Source organism: Melitaea cinxia, chromosome 7 (assembly GCF_905220565.1).
Source record: "Melitaea cinxia chromosome 7, ilMelCinx1.1, whole genome shotgun sequence".
Lineage (NCBI taxonomy): Eukaryota > Metazoa > Arthropoda > Insecta > Lepidoptera > Nymphalidae > Melitaea > Melitaea cinxia.
The window spans coordinates 1,490,325-1,516,543 of record NC_059400.1 but is presented as its reverse complement, the minus strand read 5'-3'; the positions used below and the strand labels follow the sequence as shown (position 1 = coordinate 1,516,543).

Genomic DNA, 26,219 nt, shown 5'->3' with positions numbered 1-26,219 from the left:
GCATGTTTCACTAGTTCTGTTCATTTTTAGGGTTCCGTACCTCAAAAGGAAAAAACGTAACTCTTATAGGATCACTTTGTTGTCCGTCTGTCTGTCAAGACCCCTTTTTCAGGAACGAGTGGAGGTATTAAGCTTAAATTCATATCAAATACTCGCGTCTACTGTCCCTTGGTGCTGTGAAAAAATCAAACTTCTAAGCCAACGCAATCAAAAGATACAGCCGTTTATGCTGCAAATTTTCAAAAACAGATTAGTATAATTATATGTAACTTTTTCGACATTCGCAAGGGAATCAAAACTTACAGGGTACTTCAGGTGAACTCAGAATTTTGAAATTTGCATTTACGAAGCAACGTCTTATAGCACAAATAAAGGGAAAATTGCGAAAATCATACATTTTAGTTACATCATATAACATGTACGAACTACAACTTAAGTTCTGAGGTTTTAATAGATGGCGTTATTGGTATTTTTAGTCGCACTTACATTATTATAGCTTTAAGTTAATGTTAGTTCTAAGATTTATTAATAGATGGCGATGTCTGTCTTTTACATCGCGCTTACATAATGCCATATGTAACAAGTCTTATTAAATTTGATGGAATGTAAAATTTGTATACCCTTAAATTATACCGTTGGTGCACAAGGTTTTTTTTGATTTACAATCCTTGTTGCATCCCTCGTTTTGACCTGTCAACACCGGGTGTTATACATGGTCTTCGAGCTGGATACGTGGGAACCCTCAGCCCCGTTCTGGAAAGTCGTGCTAGCGGTGACGCGATTTTGGAGGATTAGGGTGAAGGTAACATCCTGGAAGAGGAGCAGCTCAGCTTCAGGAGTGGAAGCTACTGCAGCAGGGGTCCAAGTTTGGTGGTGAATCCGGCTTTGGACTTCAAGACAGAGCTGGTGAGGAGCAACTGTCAGGATCCAGGATCAGTCTGATGCCAGGCAGAAGGTTGACGTCACAAGTGAGTGAGCGAGATAACAAAACAGTGAGTGTTTGAACAGTTTTTAATTTTAATAAAGTTAAAGGAATTTGAACCTTATATATTAAAAAAACTTAACTTAGACGTTTTACAATAGTGCAGTGACTTAAGAAATTTTGAAGATATTTCGGACTTAGAATAATTTAGTAATAATTAGTTCTAACTTAGTTAGATTTTAAGGTAAATTGTACGGTACGGGGAACCTATGCCCAATTTTTGTCAGAGTTGCTAAGTTTTAAACACTTAGAAAAATTTTCATTAAATATAACTTAGAAAAATTTAGCAAATTTTTAAAATCTTTTGTTGTTTACTTAATGTTAAAGTGTAATTATAATACATTAATTATATTGTAGTTTGCCCTATCTTTACTTTGCTATTTTTTGTAATAACACATATACTTTTTCTTACTGAATTAATTAATTTATCTATTAGTCAAAGTAATTATTTTGAATTTTGTTTAGTTTTAACCGACTTCCAAGAAAAGAGGAGATTCTTAATCCGTGTGTATTTTTTAGTGTTGTATAGTTAAAAGTTAATTATGGAGTCTGAAATAAATTTACAGCTTGATTGTTACGAAAAAATGGTAAAAGCCAGGAATAATTTTAAAAAATCGCCAAAGGAGCGTCTGACACAAGCGTACTGTCAAACTAGATTAGAGTCTTTGGAGATGTTATGGTCCGATTTTTCTAGAACTCACAAATCTTTAGTAAAAACTTATGGGTCTAAATTAAGAGAGCAAGATTATTATAAAAAAGATTTTTATGAACAAACAGAAGAATTGTTTATTGAGTATAAAACTGAAATTAAACAAAAACTTAATTCAGTGCCTAGTAATTTGGATCAAACTTATAATGTAAATAAATCTGAAAGGTTAAATACAGAATCATTTAAGTTGCCGAAGATTGTGATTCCTAACTTTTCGGGAAAATATACGGAGTGGATCACATTTAGGGACTTATTTTTATCATTAATTCATAATAATTCTAGATTAGACAAGGTACAAAAGATGCATTATTTAAAAAGTTCCTTAATTGGTGAAGCAGAACAGTTACTTCGACAAATTCCAATATCTGAGGCTAATTATGATAGGTGTTGGGAACAATTAAAATCAAGGTATGATAACAAAAGATATCTGTCACATTTTATTCTTAAAAGATTGTTGAGTCAGAGAAATTTAACTGTAGAGTCATCAAGTAGTTTAAAGGAATTAATTGATACAACAAATGATTGCTTAAGTGGTTTACAAAATCTTGGAATAGACGTTAGTAGTTGGGATATTATTATTATACACATTATTTGCTTAAAGCTTGATCCAGAATCTAGAAAACAGTGGGAATTTAATATTACTAGTAGCACTCAATCTGAAGATCTGCCGACCTTAGATCAGTTTAAGGAGTTTTTAACTAATAGGTATAGGGCACTTGAATTTTTGGATACTAAAGTTGTATCAAATAAGTACCAGTCAAGTACCAATAAAAATAGTAATGTTGTTCAGTTTAAGAGTCTTCATGTAACCAAGTATCAATGTGTATTTTGTTCTGATAATCACAAATTGAGTTCTTGTAAAAAATTTATAAATCGAACTGTTGACCAACGTCGCGATTTCGTAAAAATAAATAATTTGTGCTATAATTGTTTAGGAGCAAATCATGGGGTGAAAACGTGTACATCGAGTAAATGTAACTTATGTCATCGGCGTCATCATTCACTTCTTCATCCAAAAGGTGTTGATATCGGGAAATCTAGTGTTGTGCAGGTTGAATCTGAGGTAGCGCAAGGTTCATTTCAGGGATCAGGGCTTAATAAGGAGACAGGTAAGGCTGAAAATTCTTCGGCTTTTGTGGCTTGTAATTTTTCGGCAGGGAAAAAGAAACAAGTATTGTTAGCAACGGCGCTAGTCAATGCTGTGTCAAAGAATGGACAAAATCATGTATTGAGAGTTTTATTGGATCAGGGCTCTCAGGGTAATTTTGTGACTGAAGCTACAGTCAATGATTTAAAATTAAGACGGACACCTATTCGAGGTCATATTACAGGAGTAGGGGGAGATAGGGAGATAATGTCCAAAGCAGTAGTTACTTTGAATATTAAATCTAGGTTTGATTCCAATTCAGTATTCACAGTGCAAGCTTATGTTCTGAAATCCATTACATCTTTTCTTCCGGGGAGGAAAGTGGATAAATTGGAGTTTCCAGAATTTGAAGGAATCGAATTGGCGGATCCTGAATACAATCGGCCTAATCGAATAGATGTGTTATTAGGTGCAGAATTGTATAGTCAGATTATCCAAGAAGGTATACGCAAAGAGCCCAGCGGTTCAATAGTAGCTCAATCTACGAGCTTAGGTTGGATTTTGTCAGGGGCTTTGCAGTCATCAAATATTTATACAGGTGTAGTGGCATTACATTGTCAACTGCAAGAGGGAGATGAAATTTTAAAGAGGTTTTGGGAAATAGAAAATGGAATAAGCCTAACGAAAGAAGAAAGTTATACAGAGGAGGAGAAAAAATGTGAAAAATATTTCATTGAAACTACAAGTAGGGATGAAACTGGAAGATACGTAGTAAGATTACCTTTTAAAACAGATAATCCTATGTGTATAAAGGGAGAATCTAGATCAATAGCAGAGAAAAGACTGAAAGGATTAATGAAGAGATTTGAAAAGGATAAACAGCTACAAGCTAATTATAAAGCAGTGATGGATGAGTATTTACAGATGAACCATATGATTGAAGTCGAAAAAACGGATAGTAAAAGGGAAAGTGCACTCTATTTAGCTCATCATCCGGTTATTCGTGAAGACAAGAAAACGACCAAACTGAGAATTGTTTTCAATGCTTCTCAAGCAGGCACAAATGGAGTGGCACTAAATGATGAACTTCTTGTTGGACCTTCAATACAACCAGACTTGCGACATTTAGTTATACAATGGAGGTTGTCTAGAATTTGTTTGACTGCAGACATTATTAAAATGTATCGACAAATTAAGGTTCATGAGGAAGATACCGATTTCCAAAGGTTATTATGGATTGATGCTGAAAGCCAAGAAGTCAAAGACTATAAGCTTCTTCGAGTCACATTTGGCACAGCATCGGCTCCATTTTTGGCTGTACGGACTCTCCAGCAAATAGCAATAGACGAAGGTCACAAGTATTCGTTGGCTGCTGAAAAGGTTCGTTCAAGTTTCTATATGGACGATTTGATGTGTGGATGTGAAACAGTAACTGAAGGAATAGAAATTTATAAGCAGATGAAAGGATTGTCAAAAGAAGGCGGATTTTAATTGCAGAAGTGGGCAAGTAACAATGAAGAACTGATGGAAATTATAAGAAAAGGCGAGAAAGATAATGAAGAGAATGATGAACTAAGGCAAGAAACGAAAGAAGAGAGGAATATTAAAATGGATGAAGTCATAAAGATTCTTGGGCTAACATGGGAAAGAAGTACTGATAATTTTAGATACAAAGTAAATCTTTTAGAACAACAGTCACCTATTACTAAAAGGAAAATGGTCGCTGATATATCACGTTTGTTCGATCCACTTGGTTGGATAGCACCGTGTATTATAGTTGCAAAAATTATGATACAGAGGCTCTGGATTGCAGGTATTGCCTGGGATGATGAAGCACCTGAAGAACTACTTAAAGAGTGGTGTCAGTTCCGAGAAGAACTTTGTAAACTGCATGATTTTCGGATACCGAGATGGCTAGGAACTAGTTTAGGTGATGTCCAAACAGAATTACATGGGTTTTGTGATGCCTCTAAAATGGCATACGCAGCAGTTGTCTATATAAGAAGGATTGATTCTGATGGTAATGTGCATGTGGCTTTAGTTGCAGCGAAATCTAAAGTAGCGCCCATAAAACAAGTTTCGATTCCGAGGTTAGAGCTTTGTGGTGCTGTTGAATTGACACGGTTGATGTTAGATGTGGCTAAAGTCATGAAGATAGAAGTTAATAAACTGCATGCATGGACCGACTCTACTATCGTGTTGGCGTGGTTGGACAGCTTGCCTAATCGATGGAAGGTATTTGTAGCCAATAGGGTTTCAGAAATATTAACTTCCCTGAACCCGAGTCAATGGTCACATGTCAGCACTGATAACAACCCTGCGGATTGCGCATCACGGGGAATAACCCCTTCAGAATTAATCGGTAAGGATCTGTGGTTGAATGGTCCAAGCTTTCTATTAGATAAAAACATTAAATATAAAAAACCAGTAGGAATAAAGACAAATTTAGAAGCTATCAATGTTCATTTTATAAAGGAAGAGGAAGAAATTTGGGACAGATTCTCGTCTTTAAAAAGAATGATAAGAGTGGTAGCGTACTGTAGGCGGTTCTTACAAATGAAAAAACCTAAAACAGAAAGATACAGAGGTTATTTGAAAACTGAAGAGTTAAAAAATGCACTAGAAGTATGTATTCGTAAGGATCAAAGGAAATATTTCGGTGAAGAGATAAAAAGCATAAAAAGAGGCGAAAATATTAGAAAGAACAGTATGTTAAAATTTTTAAATCCTATGTTAGATGAAATGAAAATATTGAGAGTTGGAGGAAGATTAGATAACTCGGATTTGGAACAGTATAGAAAACATCCTATAGTGATGGCTAATAATCAAAATTGAGTCAATTGATTATTGCTGATGCACATTCACAAACTTTACATGGAGGTCCGCAACTGACCATAAACTACATTCTAAACAAATATTTTATATTAGGAGTCAAAAGGTTAGTAAAGGCTTATGTAAGAAAATGTGTGATTTGTGTTAAGAACATCGGACAAACTCAAAACCAATTAATGGGCCAGTTACCCGCTGTAAGAGTTACCCCTGCACGTCCATTTTTACGTAGTGGAGTTGATTTCGCAGGTCCTATACAAATGCGCACAGCAAGAGGTCGTGGACATAAGTCGTACAAAGGGTACATTTGTTTATTTGTTTGCATGTGTACAAAGGCTGTGCACCTTGAGGCAGTAAGTGATCTTACAGCACAAGGATTTCTTCAGGCATTTAAGCGATTCGTGGCCAGAAGAGGGCGCTGTGAAGACGTTTGGAGCGACAACGGGACAAATTTTGTTGGGGCTTCAGCGGAGATCAAGAAATTATTCTTTCATGAAAAGGCAGGTATGCTGCCCGAGATTGCAGAGATGTTGGCAAATAATAATACAACTTGGCATTTTATACCACCGCATGCTCCCAATTTTGGTGGTTTATGGGAGGCTGGAATCAAATCAGCTAAAATGCATCTGAAACGCGTTATCGGCACCTCTACTTTAACTTATGAGGAAATGTCAACTGTTTTGGCACAGATAGAAGCATGCCTTAACTCAAGACCGCTATCGAGATTAGATACAGATCAGGGAAATGTGGATATCTTAACACCGGGACATTTTTTAGTAGGTGAACCTCTAATTAATGCTCCAGATCACAATTATGAGACATCCAATATAAGCTCTCTTAGGCGATGGCAGTATACTCAACGTATGAGTCAAGAATTTTGGCGCAAATGGTCTAGGGAATATTTGAACCAGTTTTTTCATAGGTACCGATGGTCAGCCCAAACAACACAGCCTAAAATCGGGGATATTGTTTTAATTAAGGAAGACGGTCTCCCCCCATGTCGTTGGATCTATGGTCAAATAGTTAAAGAACATCCAGGTCAGGACGGAATCTCGAGGGCGGTCACAGTTCGATGCAAACATTCACAGATTAAGCGTCCCGTTAATAAATTATGTATTTTACCCATAACTGAATGAAATGTAATGACATATATATATATTTTTATTTACATATTTACACTTTATAAAACTTACTACTATTTTATTTATGGTTTTACTTACTTCTCAAAGTTGTTTTATTATGAATTATAGTAAATTAACTATTTTATGTTATAGTGTTAGTACTTTACTTTTTTATTTTAAGGACAAAATGCAGTTTGTCCTTGGCGGGCGGTAAATGTACGAACTACAACTTAAGTTCTGAGGTTTTAATAGATGGCGTTATTGGTATTTTTAGTCGCACTTACATTATTATAGCTTTAAGTTAATGTTAGTTCTAAGATTTATTAATAGATGGCGATGTCTGTCTTTTACATCGCGCTTACATTATGCCATATGTAACAAGTCTTATTAAATTTGATGGAATGTAAAATTTGTATACCCTTAAATTATACCGTTGGTGCACAAGGTTTTTTTTGATTAACAACCCTTGTTGCATCCCTCGTTTTGACCTGTCAACACCGGGTGTTATACATAACATTTTTTTTAATAATTTTTGTATAAGACCCTCGGTGCGCGAGGACGACTCTCACTTGGCCGTTTTTTTTTCTTTTTTTACTACCGAATTCGACTACGTCTATGAAATATTTCTATTCGCATATATAAATCTTAATGTTGTAGTTTATTATATGAGGAGAAACAGGTCTTAATTGACAACGCGTTGGCGCAACGGCCGCATTAATGGTTTTTAGCTGTTGCGCTGGTGGTTGCTAGTTCGCTCCGCACATGAGAAACATTTGTATTGGTCATACAGATGTTTACCGCGGTCTGAATGCTTGTGCCGTCCTTGTAGGTCTCCCCGTCGTGTCTCGGAGAGCACGTTAAGCCGTCGGTCCCGGTTGTTATCATATACACCTGATAGTGATCGTTACTCATAGTAGGGAATATATCCGCGAACCCGCATTGGAGCGGCGGGGTGAATTAAGTTCTGATCCTTCTCTTACATGGGGAAAGAGACCTATGCTCAACAGTGGGATATTACAGGCTGAAGCGTAGGTCCTAATAGTCTATTCTACCTCCTGCTGAATGTTTGTATCTTTATCGGTCGAATAGCGTTATTCAGAACTGGTGAAACAGTACTCATATAACGGATAAACAAACTTTATTATCACCAACCGAAAGATAACAAAGCCTTATTCCCCTTCAGTCAGCAATACATTCTTCCCGGTCGTGCTTCATTTGTTAATTTTAGAAAAAGAGTTATGGCTACACTTATTTAGTAAACTAAGTGTAATTTTTGTTTACAGGTAACGTAGTCGAATGGCGAAGTGATTTTACGTCCAAGCATTCCCTTTGAAGGAAAATGTAGTTTTCTTTTAGCAGTTTGACATTTATATTACGTACACTAATAGTGCTATGCAGTAAAATACAACAACGTGCATTACATAGGTATCTTGAGTACCTATAAATATGTATATATTTTTAACTTAATATTTATTCATTTCAATAAGCAGATACTGTTTTACATTCATCGCTCTGTGTCAGTTTTACGAAGTTTCGAACGCGTGTTAAGCAGCGATGTGGGTGCAATAGGTATGAAATTGAAATTCATTATCAGCCGGCGACACCACAACTGCGTCCCGTTCAGAACATTTAACGCGTTACGCGTTGACGCTCCACAACAGAAAGGACAATCAATATGGTCTAAAATTAGAGACGGTATGAGATAAACATAGATACTTGTTAGCCAACTTCAATAATGAGAATTTTTTTAATTAATCTTTTGTGAGCAAAACCCATAATTTACTTACTGTACTTTTTAATCGACTTCAAAAAAAGATTATTCCATTCGATCGTGTATAATATATACATATATTTTTTAACTTCGTCGTTTATGAACCGATTTTGACAATTCTTTTTTTTTGTTGGATAGGAAATATCCCTGGTGTGGTACCATGATAAGGAAACCAGGATCTGATGATGGGATCCCAGAGAAATCGAGGGAAACTCTCGAAAATCCGCATAACTTTTTACTGGGTGTACCGATTTTGATAATTTTTTTAATTTAATCGAAAGCCGATGTTTATCGTGTAGTCACATTTAAATTTCATTTAGATCTGATTGCAAATTTCGGAGTAATCTTTGATAATGCGTATTTACTTGACTAATTTTTCGTCTACATACGTTGTATTACTTGTCGATATAATTGAAGTCGTTTTTTTTCGTTTGCTTGCAAACACAATTATATTTTATGCCTATCCCTTTTATAAATCGTTAAAAATATTCTATTGTTTCTTAATCTTCTTCTTCTTAAAGTGCCATCTTCTCACGAAGTTCGGCGATCATTTTGGCAACTTGTATCCTTGATACCGCAGCCCTGAACAACGAACGGGTTCTTTTCCCAAACCATTGGCGTAGATTTTTTAGCCAAGATGTTCTTCTACGGCCCACATTGCGCTTGCCCTGGATCTTGCCCTGGATAATAAGTCGAAGCAGCTGGTACTTAGAGTTTCTCATGAGTAAATTTCTCTGTTTCTTAAACAGTAAAACCTAAATCTAAACAGCGAAAATAAAGTTCCATTAAATATACAGTACTTAACTGTTTAAATATAATAGATAGTAAGTGGTAATTTCATCGGCAGTTGCATATTGTATGCTTATGACCATTTTACAGGCACAGCAGGAAATACCCTGTAATAAATCTGGAGCAGCCTGACTGGGGAAGTGTTTCAATCTTAGAGAATATCACAGCTAAATAATACTACTTTTAGGTTATGTTCCTGTGGTGAGTATACGGTGGTCAGAACTCCTGGGGAGGGTCAATGGTAGTGTTGGCAACGTGCTTGCCATGCTGCTAATGTTACGCTTAGGCTATAGACAGGCTACGGTAACCGCTTACCATCTGATATTGGAACGTAGTAACGTACGCTTGTTTTTCGACCTAGTCGTATATATAAAAATAAAAAAAATCGAACTTAGTACTGATGAAGTAGTCTAAAAATGTTTGTTAAAAATTACTATAGTTAAAACTATTAAAGCTCAATTTGACATCGCTAAAAAATTTAATTTGTCTAAATTAATAAATTGCTTAAATTCATTAGAAAAATTCATTCAAATTGTAAAAATTAGAGTATTATACTCAATTAATTTTATGTGATACTAGCTTCTGCCTACGACTTCACGCGCGTTGAATAGTTAGTTACTTTGGGTTATCGCTAACTTTAACTCGCACTCAAACAGTATAATACTCGCACTTAAACTGTTTACGCAGCGCACGTAGCGGAAGCTCTCAAAAGGAAAAAATACCAGATTTTGAAACATTCTTCATAGATACTTCGCTGCTATTAGTCTTAGCGTGATATATAGCATGTAGCCTTCCTCGATAAATAGGCTATCTAGTACTGAAAGAATTTTTCAAATTCGACCAGTAGTTTCTGAAATTAGCGCGTTCAAAAAACAAACTCGTCAGCTTGATCATATATTGATAAATAGGCTATCTAGTACTGCAAGAATTTTTCAAATTCAACCAGTAGTTTCTGAAATTAGCGCGTTCAAAAAACAAACTCGTCAGCTTGATCATATTAGTATAGATTAAAATAAATAATAATTAATTAAAAATAAATTACATCAATAAAGTACAGATAAATCATTATCTTAGACGAATTGTAAAGTCATGATGACATTGATATTTCATGTCAGACTGTCAAGTCAATATTTTCTAAACTTCGGCGAAAACACAAGTTCAAACACAAAGGTACAAATGTTATAGAATGTAAATATTAGCGAAATAAATATTTATTACAAAAACAAAAAAAAATCTACTGAAACCAGATAAGACATGGCAGCCATACTCGGAGGTGGCCTAGGAGGTCTATCAACAGGTTATTATTTGCTAAAAAATAATATTTCAAACAACAACAACTTAAAACTCTTTCTTTTGGAAGCAACCAATTACTGTGGGGGATGGATAAAGTCGATCAAGACAAAAGATTATATTTTTGAGCAAGGCCCAAGGACTATTCGACCAAGAGGTGCGATCGGTCTTAACACTCTAAATATGCTACAGGATTTGGGCCTCAGTGAACACATCGCTGCAATAAAGCCAGATCATCCGGCCGCAAAAAACAGAATGATATACGTTAACAACACTCTCTACTCCTTACCTTCTAGTTTAAAAGCTATGTTTCAGACAAATGAACCCTTTTCGAAGCCTCTTATTTACGCCGCATTTAACGATCTAAAACAGCCCCAAAAAGAGTTGAAAGATGATTCCATTTACAATTTTGTTGAACGACGATTTGGTAAAGAAATAGCAGATTATGCAATATCACCTATGATATGTGGAATTTGTGCGGGTGATGCAAAAGAAATCTCAGTAAAATTTCTCATGAAAACATTATTTGAATATGAACAAAATTACGGAGGAGTAATAAAAGGGGTTTTTAAATCTATGTTAAAAGGAAAGAATGACGAAAGTTTAGAGTTAAGTGAATTAGCTAAAAGAGCTCAAGAAGAAAAATGGAGTATTTATACAATAAAAGGTGGTCTTGAGACATTTCCTACAGCCATGAAACAGTACCTAGTAGATAATAATGTTGATTTACATTTAAATACCAAAGTAAAAGAAATTGATTTTGTAGATTCAAGTATGGTGAGGCTTAAAATAAATAATGGCGAAGCCTTGACCGCAACACATGTGTATTCATCTGTGCCATCACACATTTTATCTAAGTTAGTTATAAAACAACACCCACAATTGTCGGAACTATTAAGCGAGATACCTTTTGTAACTGTAGGTATTGTTAATTTATATTTTGCGAGTGATAAACCTTTAATTGATCCCGCATTTGGTTTCCTTGTTCCTCCAATCGAGAATTCTCCTATCTTAGGTGTAGTTTTTGACTCCTGTTGCATTCCTGACCAAAAAGGTACAGTTTTAACTGTCATGTTAGGTGGTAGGTGGTTTAATGAAAAGTTTGGAATTGATGTAACTAAAGATAGGCTATATGAAATAGCTATGAAAGAAATAAAATCAATTCTTAAAATACAGGACAAAGTTGCGGCTTACAATGTAGGTATTTTAGATAAATGTATTCCTCAGTATGTGATCGGACATTATGATAGAGTGAACAGGATTAGAGAGTACATACAAAACAAAAATTTGCCCATATCATTAGTCGGTAGCAGTTATGATGGGGTCGGTATTAATGACGTTATTTATTCAGCAAAGACACAAGTTGAAAAAGATGTTACCAAGTGAAATTTTTGATTATTTTTATTTTTATGGGTTGATGTTTATTTATATTTTAGTGAGATTTAGAAACTAAGTACGGGTTATATTCTCAAATTTCAGTATGCATGTCTTCCAGAGATATTCTTTATTAAATATAATATGTTGTGATAATTATAGTACACTATTTATGTTGAAATTGTAAATAAATTGGTTTTTTTTTACAAATTGTTTTATTTTAATAATTGAGTCATTACAGTATAATTATGTAATAATAGTAGTTTATGCAACTGTGATATAATGAAGGGTATTAAAACACGAGTGTGAGTTTATGAAACGAGCGCAGCGAGTTTCTTAATAGTAACGAGTGTTTTAATACCCGTGTTATATGCAGTTGCATACACTACTTTATCTTCACTAATGCAATTAATCAAACAACAAGAGTAAAAGCTGACATTAGTTTATTTATAATAATTGTTCAAAGGACAATGCCCATTTTCTATGAAGCCGTGCTCCGGTACGTGCTTTGACGTGTTCAGACAATTCATATATTTAAGTATCCTTTATTAATTGAAAATATATTTTTAATAATATTCTAAAATTGATTAAATCCGTAGTTTATACTTTAATTAAAAAATATATTTTATTTGTATTCCGGGTTTGTGCTGTCAAAACTTAATAAATATAAATACCAAAACGGAAACGCAACTATAGAAATAAACGCTTTTTTTTAATTAAATTATAAACCCCAACACGACCAGAAAATTGACATATTAAAGTTTTCTTTATTAATTAAAATTAGATTTTTAATAATAGTCTAAAAGTGATCAAAGCCGTGTTTTATAGTTTAATTAAAAAAAGCATTTGTTTGTATGGTTGCTATGACGACTTGCTGTTTATAATTAATCTATTTTGACATAAGAAACGCGGAATACAAATAAAATATGAAATTAAATTCACGCGTACGTGTATTGTCACAGTGATTTTGCCGCCATTAAAATCTAACCAATGAGAGCGCAGCTGCGCGCATGCGCGCGATGTTATAATGAGATTTTACGATATCGATGTGGATATTATACCATCATGTGAAATTGCTTAAATTGAGTGTTTTGTTGTCTGCGCTATAACAGTAGTAATTTTAAGTCAAGTATTGGAAATATAAGTAGAATGTTACAACATTAGTGTAGATAAAAAAAAGAAAAGGCTACCTGTAAAAAGTTATGCTTTAGTGTACTCAGTTCTGATATTGCTTTTATACTGTTCTAATAAATACTGCAATAGAGTTTATTTTCAAATGATAATATTTATAAAAGTAAACCAAATTTTATTTTAACTTTTTTTAGAGTAGTTATGATGAGGCTTAAAAGGAAACGAAACATGGTTTTATAAATACTTTATTTACCAGATATTGCTGTTAAGCTTACATTTATATAAAAAGCTGCTCTTATATACTGTAATTATAATAATTTAAGGCTTTATTTACGTCTAGGTAATAAATAGCATCGAAGTTGATAAAAACTACATTTACATAAATATTCTGATAACTTTGTTAGGTGTTTTACTTTTCATTATCTTAATATAAAAAACATAACCTTTAAATGACTTTCTTAATAATACTCTTAATGTTATTAAATAAAAATTGTTAAAATATAAATTAAAAAAAATTTGCAGTCAGTTGCATTATAAATTTATTTAAGTTCTTAAAAACAATCAATTCAATTACTGTTATATACAACCTCTTTGCAAATGTAGACTTCGAAGTAATATTTTTAACAGTAAAAAAAAATAAGGCAACAGCTTATAGCTACTTATATTCCCTAAGGGTAACAGAATATATGAAAAAAGTTTTGACATCATTTTACATAAAAAAGAATAAATTCGAGATTATTTTGTAGTGTTTAATTTTAACATAATCATTAAGTAATGTGTTATCTATCTTTAGTATTAATAAAACTAATATCAATATGGTTTTTCTGACTTTCGATCTTAAACCGAAGTTGCTATATACGGGTGGAATAATTTACTGATTGTTATATCATTAAAAATATGGTTAGAAATTCATGTAATAAACTAATCGATAATATTTATGTATTTCACTACATAAAATTCATAAGTTTAAACATGTAGGTATATTCAAAATTAAAAAAAATCTATTTGCTTATAAGCACACCTTCTTCTACGCAATAAATAAAGACCTCTATACACAATTTAATGTAATCTCACCACAGACAATTATCTTTCGTAAATTGTTTTTTTTTTTGTAAGTGTGTAATACAAGATAATATACAACAATGACAAACTTCCTTTTTATTTTCGTTTCTGAAATCTATTATGGAGGCTCTGGTGCTGTAGCCCAATATGCCTTACCCCAAATCCGCCCCTGATGACGTATCTTTTACTCACAAACTGTGCCTAGGTCTATTAGCACAGTTGTATACAGAGTATGGTCTCTTTGCTGTGCCGATGCAGCGGAGGGGGGTACTGTATTTCTGTACGAGTACTGCAAGGCTATAGCGGTTAATGCCTGTGTCCCCACTTTGGCGCTAGCATCGGTTGTTACCTTGAGCCGCAGTGCCAGCTTGTTTGACTTACGCCAGAGGATAATGCTGTAATTAAAGATAATGAAAATTTAACAATTTTCGTTTTATATTTTTATTAAACAATAAAGTAATTTTTTTCTTTAATTTTTAGTGCACAATTATTATCTGCGTAATGAGAGCTGCGTTATAGATACTAAATATGGTACTAAAAGCGAGAGGCATTAAGTGCGCTGTGCGACGCGCTGTTCCGACTGCGCAAAGTAAACGTTGCAAAAGCAAACGTTTTGGGTTAGGGTATTCACATGTATAATAAAAATTTACAAACGATTTTGAAATTTTCAAAGATTTTTTTTAACTTTGTTTTAAAAAGAAATTAGTAGCTTTACTTTTAAAAATAATTAAAATTTTGCTTTTGAAGTCTTTTTGATAAAAGCTATTCTAACATTTGTATTGGCCATACAGTGTTTGCCGTGGTCTGGGTGTTTGTGCACTCCTTGTGTGTCTCCCCACCGTGCCTCGGAGAGCACGTTAAGCCGTCGGTCCCGGTTGTTATCATGTATATTTGATAGCGATCGTTACTCATAGTAGGGAATATATCCGCAACCCGCATTGGAGCAGCGTGGTGGATTAAGCTCTGATCCTTCTCCTACATGGGGAAAGAGGCCTGTGCCCAGTAGTGGGATATTACAGGCTGAAGCGTAGAGACTCACTCGCTAGTGTCGTGCTGCGGGTCGTCGTCGTACTCCGCGGCGTCGTCCCGCTGGGAGAGCGCCAGGCTCACGTCCGGCGCCTGCACCGAGCTCACTGCAGGGATCTGCGGCTTGCGCTCTATCACCTTGCTCCATGACATGTCCTGGTACGATCATTTCTTATTAGGAAATATCTATTTATTTTTATTTATTCCTCTTATGCACAGAATATATACAAATTGCAAATTTGAAAACGGTAACATTAGAAATGTCTTTGTGAGACTGACGACTAGTAAGGAACATATATTATAGATTGACAAAATTGATATTGATTTGGTCAAGAAAATGTTCACTAGAGAGGTGATGATAGTATTTTCGTAATAGTTTTATACACAGGTGTGCTCAGATTTTTGTGAAGGTAGAGCAATATGAATAATATAAAACTCGATAAGCACACAGTAGTAAATTTAATTATTTTTAATTTACTGCAACTTTTCAATTACTTTCATTATCTACACTACTTCAATGATATCTTGCGGAGATTTTGGCTAAATCTACTTCAAATTTCATTTATAAATTATTAGCTTCGAGTCCGATTGGAGCAAATCATAGTTTGAATAAAAAAGCTCATTGTTTTTTCTTTAAAATATAATTAAGTAATGAGCAACTGAACAGTATACTAAAGATTAACTTCAACCAAGGTTTGAGAAAAAGAACGAATCCTTATAAAATATTTCTTTAAGTTAAATAATTTAGTAATTTCCTAAAAAATGTAACTACTACAGAAATGCGCTAATTATGTCATTATAGTGCATAAATATAGAATATATTATTTCATGTATTAACTAAAAAGAATCCTTACCTTTTCCAAATTAAGAGATTTCTCAAGAAACTTTTCGATGCTCTTCGGTTCCTCTCTCTCGTCCGCTTCAGGAATGTCTTGTGGTTGCAATAGACGCACTTGCATCTCATGAGCAGTGGGGTTGGTCAGCTTCAACAGGAGAGCCGATGTTTGTCCAGGTTTCACCGATTCATAGGAAATTATCTTCACTTCGGGAACATGATAGCTAAAACATTTTAATAGTTTTGGATCGTTAAAAGTTGAGAGAAGTTTTAAACAATTACTTTAGGCTGGAAACATTGCTCGACCGAACACGAACCGTTCACAAGAACAATGAATCCTACTGCTGTAAATGCACTAATATGCGCACGCTATTTTTTTGCGCAAACGACGGAATAAAAGGCGGCAAAAATATCATGTACACCCTAATGCTTGTAGAACGTTTACTTGAAAGTGAATTCCGCAAACTATTTTCGAGATCGCAAGAAGACGAGGAAAAGTTTTTTGATTATTTCAAAATGTCAATCAGTTTCGATGAACTACAAGTCAGATTAAATGATACTTTGAAACATTCCAATTTTTTGAGCTTCTTTCCAAACTATTGAAAGAATGGCTGTGACTTTAAGGTAAGTCCTTATTACAATAATAAAATACTCAATTATTTATCAGTATTTATTTAAAAAAATTACATTTTTTATTGAAAGTGAGAAAATAGTTTATAACAGTTTTCATTGGATGAATCATTCGTCTGTATAGAAATAGAAATCTTCTGAGAAGAGGGCCGTTTCTGTATCAAATAGGACTGTTGGTTGTTTGACTGACCGAGCTTGTTTGAAAAGGAGATTGTGCTATTGGGTACAACGTGACAGAATTTGTATGTTGCGAATCTTATGAAGTAAAAGAATGCGATGTTCCTAGCTGGCTGCGCTTGACGCTGAGCGCGCGAGACAAAAGTAAGACAAAGTGCGGGCAGCACACTCACAAGGCCAGCAGCTCGATCTTGAACTTGACGGAGCCGGGGTTGTACTCGGGCTTGGTGAGGTTGTGGTCGCAGGCGCGGCAGCGCTGGCTGCGCTTGACGCTGAGCGCGCGAGACAAAAGTAAGACAAAGTGCGGGCAGCACACTCACAAGGCCAGCAGCTCGATCTTGAACTTGACGGAGCCGGGGTTGTACTCGGGCTTGGTGAGGTTGTGGTCGCAGGCGCGGCAGCGCTGGCTGCGCTTGACGCTGAGCGCGCGAGACAAAAGTAAGACAAAGTGCGGGCAGCACACTCACAAGGCCAGCAGCTCGATCTTGAACTTGACGGAGCCGGGGTTGTACTCGGGCTTGGTGAGGTTGTGGTCGCAGGCGCGGCAGCGCTGGCTGCGCTTGACGCTGAGCGCGCGAGACAAAAGTAAGACAAAGTGCGGGCAGCACACTCACAAGGCCAGCAGCTCGATCTTGAACTTGACGGAGCCGGGGTTGTACTCGGGCTTGGTGAGGTTGTGGTCGCAGGCGCGGCAGCGCTGGCTGCGCTTGACGCTGAGCGCGCGAGACAAAAGTAAGACAAAGTGCGGGCAGCACACTCACAAGGCCAGCAGCTCGATCTTGAACTTGACGGAGCCGGGGTTGTACTCGGGCTTGGTGAGGTTGTGGTCGCAGGCGCGGCAGCGCTGGCTGCGCTTGACGCTGAGCGCGCGAGACAAAAGTAAGACAAAGTGCGGGCAGCACACTCACAAGGCCAGCAGCTCGATCTTGAACTTGACGGAGCCGGGGTTGTACTCGGGCTTGGTGAGGTTGTGGTCGCAGGCGCGGCAGCGCTGGCTGCGCTTGACGCTGAGCGCGCGAGACAAAAGTAAGACAAAGTGCGGGCAGCACACTCACAAGGCCAGCAGCTCGATCTTGAACTTGACGGAGCCGGGGTTGTACTCGGGCTTGGTGAGGTTGTGGTCGCAGGCGCGGCAGCGCTGGCTGCGCTTGACGCTGAGCGCGCGAGACAAAAGTAAGACAAAGTGCGGGCAGCACACTCACAAGGCCAGCAGCTCGATCTTGAACTTGACGGAGCCGGGGTTGTACTCGGGCTTGGTGAGGTTGTGGTCGCAGGCGCGGCAGCGCTGGCTGCGCTTGACGCTGAGCGCGCGAGACAAAAGTAAGACAAAGTGCGGGCAGCACACTCACAAGGCCAGCAGCTCGATCTTGAACTTGACGGAGCCGGGGTTGTACTCGGGCTTGGTGAGGTTGTGGTCGCAGGCGCGGCAGCGCTGGCTGCGCTTGACGCTGAGCGCGCGAGACAAAAGTAAGACAAAGTGCGGGCAGCACACTCACAAGGCCAGCAGCTCGATCTTGAACTTGACGGAGCCGGGGTTGTACTCGGGCTTGGTGAGGTTGTGGTCGCAGGCGCGGCAGCGCTGGCTGCGCTTGACGCTGAGCGCGCGAGACAAAAGTAAGACAAAGTGCGGGCAGCACACTCACAAGGCCAGCAGCTCGATCTTGAACTTGACGGAGCCGGGGTTGTACTCGGGCTTGGTGAGGTTGTGGTCGCAGGCGCGGCAGCGCTGGCTGCGCTTGACGCTGAGCGCGCGAGACAAAAGTAAGACAAAGTGCGGGCAGCACACTCACAAGGCCAGCAGCTCGATCTTGAACTTGACGGAGCCGGGGTTGTACTCGGGCTTGGTGAGGTTGTGGTCGCAGGCGCGGCAGCGCTGGCTGCGCTTGACGCTGAGCGCGCGAGACAAAAGTAAGACAAAGTGCGGGCAGCACACTCACAAGGCCAGCAGCTCGATCTTGAACTTGACGGAGCCGGGGTTGTACTCGGGCTTGGTGAGGTTGTGGTCGCAGGCGCGGCAGCGCTGGCTGCGCTTGACGCTGAGCGCGCGAGACAAAAGTAAGACAAAGTGCGGGCAGCACACTCACAAGGCCAGCAGCTCGATCTTGAACTTGACGGAGCCGGGGTTGTACTCGGGCTTGGTGAGGTTGTGGTCGCAGGCGCGGCAGCGCTGGCTGCGCTTGACGCTGAGCGCGCGCGCCGCCGGCTGCAGGCGCGCCGCGCTGCGCGGCTGCTGCGCCGGCGCGCGCAGGCGCTGCGCCAGCGTCGTGACTGGGGGGGGGGGGGGGGCTTAGGGGTTACATTCGTACTTTACGACCGATACTCCGACCGATGAGAATCGGTCGAGCCGTTTCGGAGGAGTTTGACCCGAGAATTTTATATATTAGATGACAAACTTTGTGAATTGAGTTCCCCATATAATATTACTTTTTTATAAGGTTTTGTTGTAAGTTATAAGGTTTACAATATATATTTTTAAGCTTAATTTATAGTTCTTGAATTTCGTCCTAGCTATGGAATAGCTTTCAACTCTTACACATAAATTACATTTTATTATTTATTTGTTCCCTTACTTTGTTTTAAATTAACTTCTTGTGTGTGGTAGTCTTCCGGTAATTCCTCAACTTCAGCTGAAGCTTGACTCGGTACAAAGTTAGCGATCGCCGATGATGAACTCTCACTGGACGGCAGACCAGCTATATTACGAGCCATAGCACTTGTTAGACCTGTTTTGTCCTGAAAATTAAAGTATGGTAGAATTTAATATATAATATTGTAGTTGAAGGATATGGCGAGTGATTAAACTGTCTTGTTATAGAATTTGCATGGTCCCTTTTCATCAATCAAAACACCAAAACCAATAAATACAAATTTGAATTGATTATGTAACCTGTGACTGGCTTTGTTTAAGTCACAGTGCCGTGTCCACATAGATTTAAATAAGAAAAATATCTTAAGCATAATACATTATAACTATAGCATATATATACGGGACTTCATTCTGGCAGACAAATAGCACATATTTATTGATCTGTCTGTGATCAACAAGGTCAAAAACGGGAGTGATCATCGAATGGTAAGGGGCCATTAAATTAATTAAGTTGGAACGGTCAATGAAGTCTACGCTCCGACCAACACTTTCAAATCCAGGGCTCCGAGAACTTTCAGCTGTAGTCGCGATATCGTTTCGCTGACCTAGAAGAATGCGAGTCTGTGGAAGAAATTAAGCCAGGATGGTACATTTTTACAGCAGATAGCCCAACAACTGACTACACCACGACTGCGACATACGCTGATGATACGGCGCTTCTGTCTGTTCATAGCAACCCGGAAATGGCATCATCACAGCTGCAGAACCACCTGACAGAAGTTGAGATGTGGCTGAAACATTGGAGACTAAAAGCCAACGAGAGCAAATCGGTACATGTAACGTTTACACTTAGGAGAGAAACATGTCCATCAGTAAAGCTAAACTGCAAAATTATCCCTCAAGAAAATAACGCAAAATACTTGGGCATGCACCTGGATTGGGCATGAACTTACATGGCAAAAACATATTTAGACCAAGCGCAAGCAACTGGATGGAAAACTACGGTCACTCACACGCCCATCACAACTAAATCCTAAGCAAGATGCTTGTGTATAAAACCACCATAAAACCAATTTGGACTCACGGAATCCAACTGTGGGGAACGGCCAGCAACAGTAATATAGATATACTAGAGAGATTCCCGACCAAAACTCTGAGAACGATGTGTGGCATCCCTCATTGTATAAGTAATAGATATATATACCTCGATCTCGGCTTAAAAACAGTTTGACAGGAAATAGCCCAAAACAGCCTGAAATACCAGGAGAAACTGACCGTCCATGTTGTTTACATGGACGGTCAGTTTCAACTGGCACACGTTCTGAGCGAAGAAGGCGCTCTTCAGCATACCCGGTTAAAAAGAGGTGACATGCCGAGCCTACATAAAAGATTTACCACTTGAAATCAAGAGAGTCGTGTGAAAAGTTTCATACAAGTATGGCTCTTGAGGAAAACATAAACTGAGAAATCAAACAAAGAAGTGGCTTATTGTTGGAAAACATGCCATGCCATGAAGCAGAAGAGAAAAAAAAAAGAAAAGGATGGTACAAGCCATCTTCGAGGTAGAGTCCAAGTTTTTTAAGATTCCAATGGTAAATCTCAAGTGCTCCCTGAACGTACCCTTGGTCTCATAAAGGAAAAGCGCAAACTGTGTGTGCGATCTCCAGCTTCTATGTCAAAATGCAGGCAGCTCAATAAACAGATCTCACAATGGGAAGCATCAAGAACACACTTGAGCGGAACCAAGGCTCCAAACTGTTTACAAGGAATCGGAGTATTGGGCAAGACCAACTGATGAGGTTTAGGACGGGTTCTGGCCACTACCGTAACTATAGTTAGTTTCGTCTAAACCAGAAGTTCAGAGCAAAACTGAGAGGTACTACGGACGGTTATATGTCTCCTCGAAAGCTCCCATTTTTTAATGTGATGAACGACAAGAGAAGCAAGTTGACCCGGCACTATACCGAAGATATCCCAGACGTCAGCCTGTAGGAAATTGGAAGGAGATGACGGTATCACATCAGAGCTGCTAAAAGCTGGAGGTAAGCCCTTTCTAATGGCGCTCCACAAGCTGTTTGATACCGTCATCAGTAACGGATGTTCCCCATAGGTGTGGTGGTTTTGTTCTTAAAAATGGAGACAGAGCCCTTTTAAATAACCCATCACGCCATTGAGCCACGTCTATAAGCTGTTTCCGAGGGTACTTACTAATCGCATTGCTCGCAAGCCAATCTTTCAGCCTCCTGAACAAGTCGGATACCGAAAAGGCTACAATACTATGGACCACATATATACGCTGCGACAGGTTACACAGAAGACTGAGGAGTATATCCTGCCGCAATGTGTTGCTCATGTGGACTATGCGAAAGCCTTCGATTCTATCAAGACCTGGGCGGTGCTAGTCTTTTTAGCAGTGCCAGATTGACTATCAGTACACCGAGGTGTTGAAGTGTTTATACACTATTAAGTTATAATTTTATAGACTATGTAATCATAATAAAAAACTCTTACAGTGAGTGTGAGATATTTTCCTCTGATGGCAAACTTCTTTCTCTCTCTATCCAGTTTTTCTTGCTTCTCCTGTTGAGCTATAGCTTTATAGTATTCAAGGAGTTGGTTCACTCGTGCTGCATATGGGTTGGTCCTCTCAGGCCACCCTCCGGAGGCTTAAAAATACAAAAGTATTATTAAAACTTAGAATGAATTTTGCTACTATGGATAATAAGCAATATCTAATTTTAGTAGTTTCTAATTCTGGCATTAATGTTTACATAGTCTACATAGGTTGAAAAGTATATTTTATTTTACATATGTCATCATTAGATTTTATACATCTGTGACCATGGCGCTTGCAACTGTGTCAAAATACCAGAAATTCAAAATAAACAACTACATACATAGCAAAGATCCTGTTTTAAGTGTAAATCATAGTGTGTTAGTTAGTGATGATGAAAGTTTAAGAAAATAAATTATATTACATATAAGTACAATGATGTGTCGTTTAACTTGAAATGCTTTCTACATACATTCAAAAATTATTCATGTCAAATAAGCAATCTTTATTGATTAACACAGTATCAGAATAAGTAACCCAAAATATATTTTGAATCAATCTGATTCATTCATATTAGAAAATAATTACCTTATGTTTGGTACATCTATAATTCTGTGGTGTTAAGGAAAAAGGAGATACGTACACATATATTTGAACTTTTAACAACGGGCAATTAATAGAAAAGCAACTCATGTGATTTGATTGTAAAATTTTAATTTAATTAATGTTTAATATATTAGTGACTCCTTTTTGCCAAGAGACGTATTATTCTTTTGAATAATGAGAATAATGCTAAGATCTCATTTTTCAAAGTTTTATTTATTGACTTAACTATAAATTGACATCTCCTTTTTCCTTAACACTACAGATATATCCTTTCTTGAATGTCTAAAGATCAGTAGAGATAGCTTGGCTTTAGGTCTTAGCTAAACAAATTTTTTACATATCTATAATTAAATAAATAAATATTTATACATAGCGTACCAACAGGCTGATCAGGGATTCCAACATCTCGAGATGTCCAACGACAGTTAAAACAGGATAAATAGTACATTTTCTTTGGCTGTTTGTTCTCAACTTTTGTATCACCAGCAGCTGGGTCTTGTCGTGGCTGGGCGATAGTTGCTCTGGTTGACAATGTGTGAAAGCAACTTGGGCAGTCGAAACAACTGCTACAACGATTTTTCTTAAGCCTTGCTTCTGACGACGGCATGTTCTCGAGACAGTTTGCACAGTAGTGGGAATCAACCTAGTGAAATAAAAATATTATCTATAAATATAAATAGATGTAAAGATCTAAATATGCTGTTTTTTAATTTTCAATAGCTAGGAAAGGATCTTTGGGTGCAGAATACACAAGAGCTGTTCATTGTAGAGTAAAAAAATAATATACATATCTTTTACAACCTTTAACAAAATTTACATATAAAATTTTATTATATTATTACATAATTAAATAAGAAGAATTTTGCCATAAATATATTGTTGTTATGAAAAATATTACCCAGTTATTTAGAATTACCAAAAAAGTGACACATTTTCATCCTATACTCTTTTTACTTCACTGTTTGTAATATTTCTAACTGCATGAAATAAAACCATACCTTTCAACTAGTTACTTTTAGAAAGAATATGTAATAAGATTTAATGTAGGTTTAATGTTGTTTATGAAAAAGTATGGTAAGAATTTATTTTGAATAAATTAATGACTTACTGCAAGAATACATTGTAATAATTCATAGATGTAACGTACTTCAAATAAAATAAAACAATTCATATAACTATACCCTCTTTTTTATTTGTGAATGGTTTATATTCTCAACAATTAAAACGACTTTTCCAAATAATAATTGCAAGGAAACTTACTTCATGACAAATGCAGAAACCGCATCGTATCTTCAAGCAATGTCGACAAAAGTATAAGTTGGTTATAGGTTTGAGTTGTCCGCAAGAACAGACATATTTAACATAATCTGGTTGTGTTAAATATGCCATATTTTAAAGATTTGTTAACAGAAATCAATACAAAACTGTAAAATTAATGATTAACTAGAATGCAGTCATCAAAAGTCCAAGAGTTGACACAATTTTGGACTGACGGTGACGGCCAATGGTGACGGCTGACACTATAATTGTCAAATTCCAAAGTATACGACAAAAGTTTACAAAGCCTGCTAAAAAAAGGGTAAAAGCTATCCAAAGAGAAATTTGAAAGAAAGAAAGAAATAAAGAAAGAAAGAAAGAAAAAAACGTTTATTTGATCACAAACCAGAGACAAGAACAATAGTTTAAAATGACTATACAAAGCAACATACACATACTACTCTTACACACTTCAAACCATCGCGTGCCTCAGGAATGCGCCAAATTGGTTCGGTTCGGCATTAGTCAGATTGCCATAGTAAAAATGGTACCTGACACTGGTTTTCAACCAAACCATAAAGTCGAGTACGTCACTGACGTCAGTTGCCTACCAATAAAATCTATTAAATCTAAATTATAAATAAATAAATAATAATAAAAAAAAACAAACGTTACGTAACAAATCAGAAATTATACAACCACCACCAAAAACATATACACAGTTATACCACCACCACACACATAAACACGTACTATATTTATATAGAGGACCAAATACAAGCATAAGTAAAGACTAGATAGTATAAGTTATGTGGCTGAGGCGTTTGCGATTATATCCATTGTCTGTTGCTCGACAACAAGGAACTGCTTCAAACACCGTCGGAACGTATCTACGCTATTGAGATCCCTTATCGGCGGCGGCAAGTCATTCCTGACCTTCGCCGCAGAGTAGCGAAATGTTCCTTTAAACGCTGCAGTTTTGTGTGGGTGTATCGAAAGTTGCTGCGAGCACTGTCTGCGCGCAGTGAGCCAGCTCAACTTCTCATACAGATATGGCGGAACCCTATATTTAATGACTCCAAACAGTAGACACGCAAGGTGGTATTTGCGCCGCGCCCTCATTTTAAGAACCGATCGATTATTCAAAAAAGGCGTGACATGGGTTCTGCATGGAATGGAGTAACAAAACCGAGCGCATGCGTTTTGAACTCTCTGGATCAGTTTACCTGTTCGAGCCAACAAACGAGGTCCGTAAACCGTGTCACCATAATTCAATTTCGACAGTACCAGAGCTTCTACTAACTGTTCTCGCAGCTCCTCAGAGAGAAAAGGTCTTATCTTATAAAGTACCCTGAGACGATAAAAACAGTTACGTACTGACTCGGCCACGTGTTTCTCATACCTAAGGTGTCTATCTATCAGTAGTCCTAGATTTCTGGCTTCGTCAACTCTGTCAATAGGCTTCCCCAATAACATTATATTGAGCGATGGCGGGAATTTTCCAATCTGCTTCTGGGCTCCAAAAACCATATATTTCGTTTTTGAGGGATTCAAAAACAAGCCGTTTCTCTCCGACCATACAGAAATTCGGTCCAAGTCATCATTCAAATCCTTTACTGCCCTCTCATGATCTTTAACGTTGAAGGATATGTATAGTTGCACATCGTCTGCATACATGTGATAGCTGGATTTTTGGAAGCAATCAGTTATATCTGCGCAATACAAATTAAACAGAATTGGTCCCAAAATGGACCCCTGTGGTACACCCATCTTCAACGGTGCCAAGACGGATGATTTAGTCTTCCCATCACCAAGTTTTAGTTCTACAAGTTGTTTTCTATTTGTTAGATAGCTATCAAACCATCGCACAGCTGCATTATCAAAACCAAAATAATTCAGCTTAGAATGATGTACAAAACAGTAAAATATATAGTGTACAGATTACTCGTCGATGTAATTGAAGTCGGTTTTTTTTTCTCGTTTGCGAGCTAACACAATTATAACCATTAACTTTCTTATGCATAATAAACAAAACTTTTATGAGATTATAATATTAGATCGTGGAAACAATTTTTTCGTAATATATATAGAAATTCAACATAAGATTTTTCAAAAATTATTTACATTAACTATGGTATATCTATATATCTATCTATCTATACATATATAAAAGCGAAAGGTCACTCATCACGAAATCTCCGAAACTATAAAACCTACGAACTTGAAATTTGGCAGGTAGGTTCCTTAGAGGACGTAGACATCCGCTAAGAACGGATTTTACGATACTCTCCCCCTATGGGGATAAAACGGGGGTTGGAAGTTTGTATGAAAGTCCTATGTTTTTGAAGTAAGAGTCCAATTAATGCATCGTAATCTATATATATAAAAGAGAAAGGTCACTG

At 37.2% G+C, this 26,219-nt stretch overlaps 5 protein-coding genes and 1 long non-coding RNA gene across 6 annotated transcripts; 5 read left to right on the top strand and 1 right to left on the bottom strand.

The window, feature by feature from the left end:
- Nucleotides 1-1,566: 1,566 nt before the first annotated feature.
- Nucleotides 1,567-4,269, top strand: LOC123655075. Its single transcript, XM_045590913.1, has one exon. It carries the CDS (start codon nt 1,567-1,569, stop codon nt 4,267-4,269), a length of 2,703 nt encoding a protein of 900 aa, XP_045446869.1.
- A 33-nt stretch (nt 4,270-4,302) lies between these two features.
- Nucleotides 4,303-5,613, top strand: LOC123655074. Its single transcript, XM_045590912.1, has one exon. It carries the CDS (start codon nt 4,303-4,305, stop codon nt 5,611-5,613), a length of 1,311 nt encoding a protein of 436 aa, XP_045446868.1.
- A 173-nt stretch (nt 5,614-5,786) lies between these two features.
- Nucleotides 5,787-6,743, top strand: LOC123655073. The gene has a single exon (XM_045590911.1). The coding sequence runs from the start codon at nt 5,787-5,789 to the stop codon at nt 6,741-6,743; it is 957 nt and encodes a 318-aa protein (XP_045446867.1).
- A 63-nt stretch (nt 6,744-6,806) lies between these two features.
- On the top strand, nt 6,807-24,389 carry LOC123655189. The gene is made up of 3 exons (XR_006743323.1): nt 6,807-6,816; nt 7,828-7,832; nt 24,174-24,389. It is a non-coding gene; the product is annotated as an uncharacterized LOC123655189 (long non-coding RNA).
- LOC123655187 (protoporphyrinogen oxidase) lies at nt 10,399-12,155 on the top strand. The gene has a single exon (XM_045591022.1). It carries the CDS (start codon nt 10,543-10,545, stop codon nt 11,962-11,964), a length of 1,422 nt encoding a protein of 473 aa, XP_045446978.1. The 5' UTR covers nt 10,399-10,542; the 3' UTR covers nt 11,965-12,155.
- On the bottom strand, nt 13,606-24,044 carry LOC123655188 (dynactin subunit 4). Its single transcript, XM_045591023.1, has 8 exons — nt 23,821-24,044; nt 22,939-23,203; nt 21,912-22,066; nt 19,384-19,546; nt 18,898-19,081; nt 16,026-16,230; nt 15,185-15,327; nt 13,606-14,540 (listed from the first exon to the last, which is right to left on the bottom strand). The coding sequence occupies exons 1-8, from the start codon at nt 23,947-23,949 to the stop codon at nt 14,330-14,332; spliced, it is 1,455 nt and encodes a 484-aa protein (XP_045446979.1). The 5' UTR covers nt 23,950-24,044; the 3' UTR covers nt 13,606-14,329.
- Nucleotides 24,390-26,219: the final 1,830 nt, after the last annotated feature.

Excerpts from the sequence above, each read along its gene's own strand:
- LOC123655075 (XM_045590913.1), top strand. The coding sequence starts at position 1,567 with ATGGTAAAAGCCAGGAATAATTTTAAAAAATCGCCAAAGGAGCGTCTG.
- LOC123655074 (XM_045590912.1), top strand. The coding sequence starts at position 4,303 with ATGGAAATTATAAGAAAAGGCGAGAAAGATAATGAAGAGAATGATGAA.
- LOC123655073 (XM_045590911.1), top strand. The coding sequence starts at position 5,787 with ATGGGCCAGTTACCCGCTGTAAGAGTTACCCCTGCACGTCCATTTTTA.
- LOC123655187 (XM_045591022.1), top strand. The coding sequence starts at position 10,543 with ATGGCAGCCATACTCGGAGGTGGCCTAGGAGGTCTATCAACAGGTTAT.
- LOC123655188 (XM_045591023.1), bottom strand. The coding sequence starts at position 23,949 with ATGGCATATTTAACACAACCAGATTATGTTAAATATGTCTGTTCTTGC. Across the intron at positions 19,547-21,911 it reads GAAAATATCTCACACTCACT|GACAAAACAGGTCTAACAAG; the intron begins GTAAGAGTTTTT and ends TTTAATTTTCAG. Across the intron at positions 19,082-19,383 it reads AGAAGTTAATTTAAAACAAA|TCACGACGCTGGCGCAGCGC; the intron begins GTAAGGGAACAA and ends CCCCCCCCCCAG.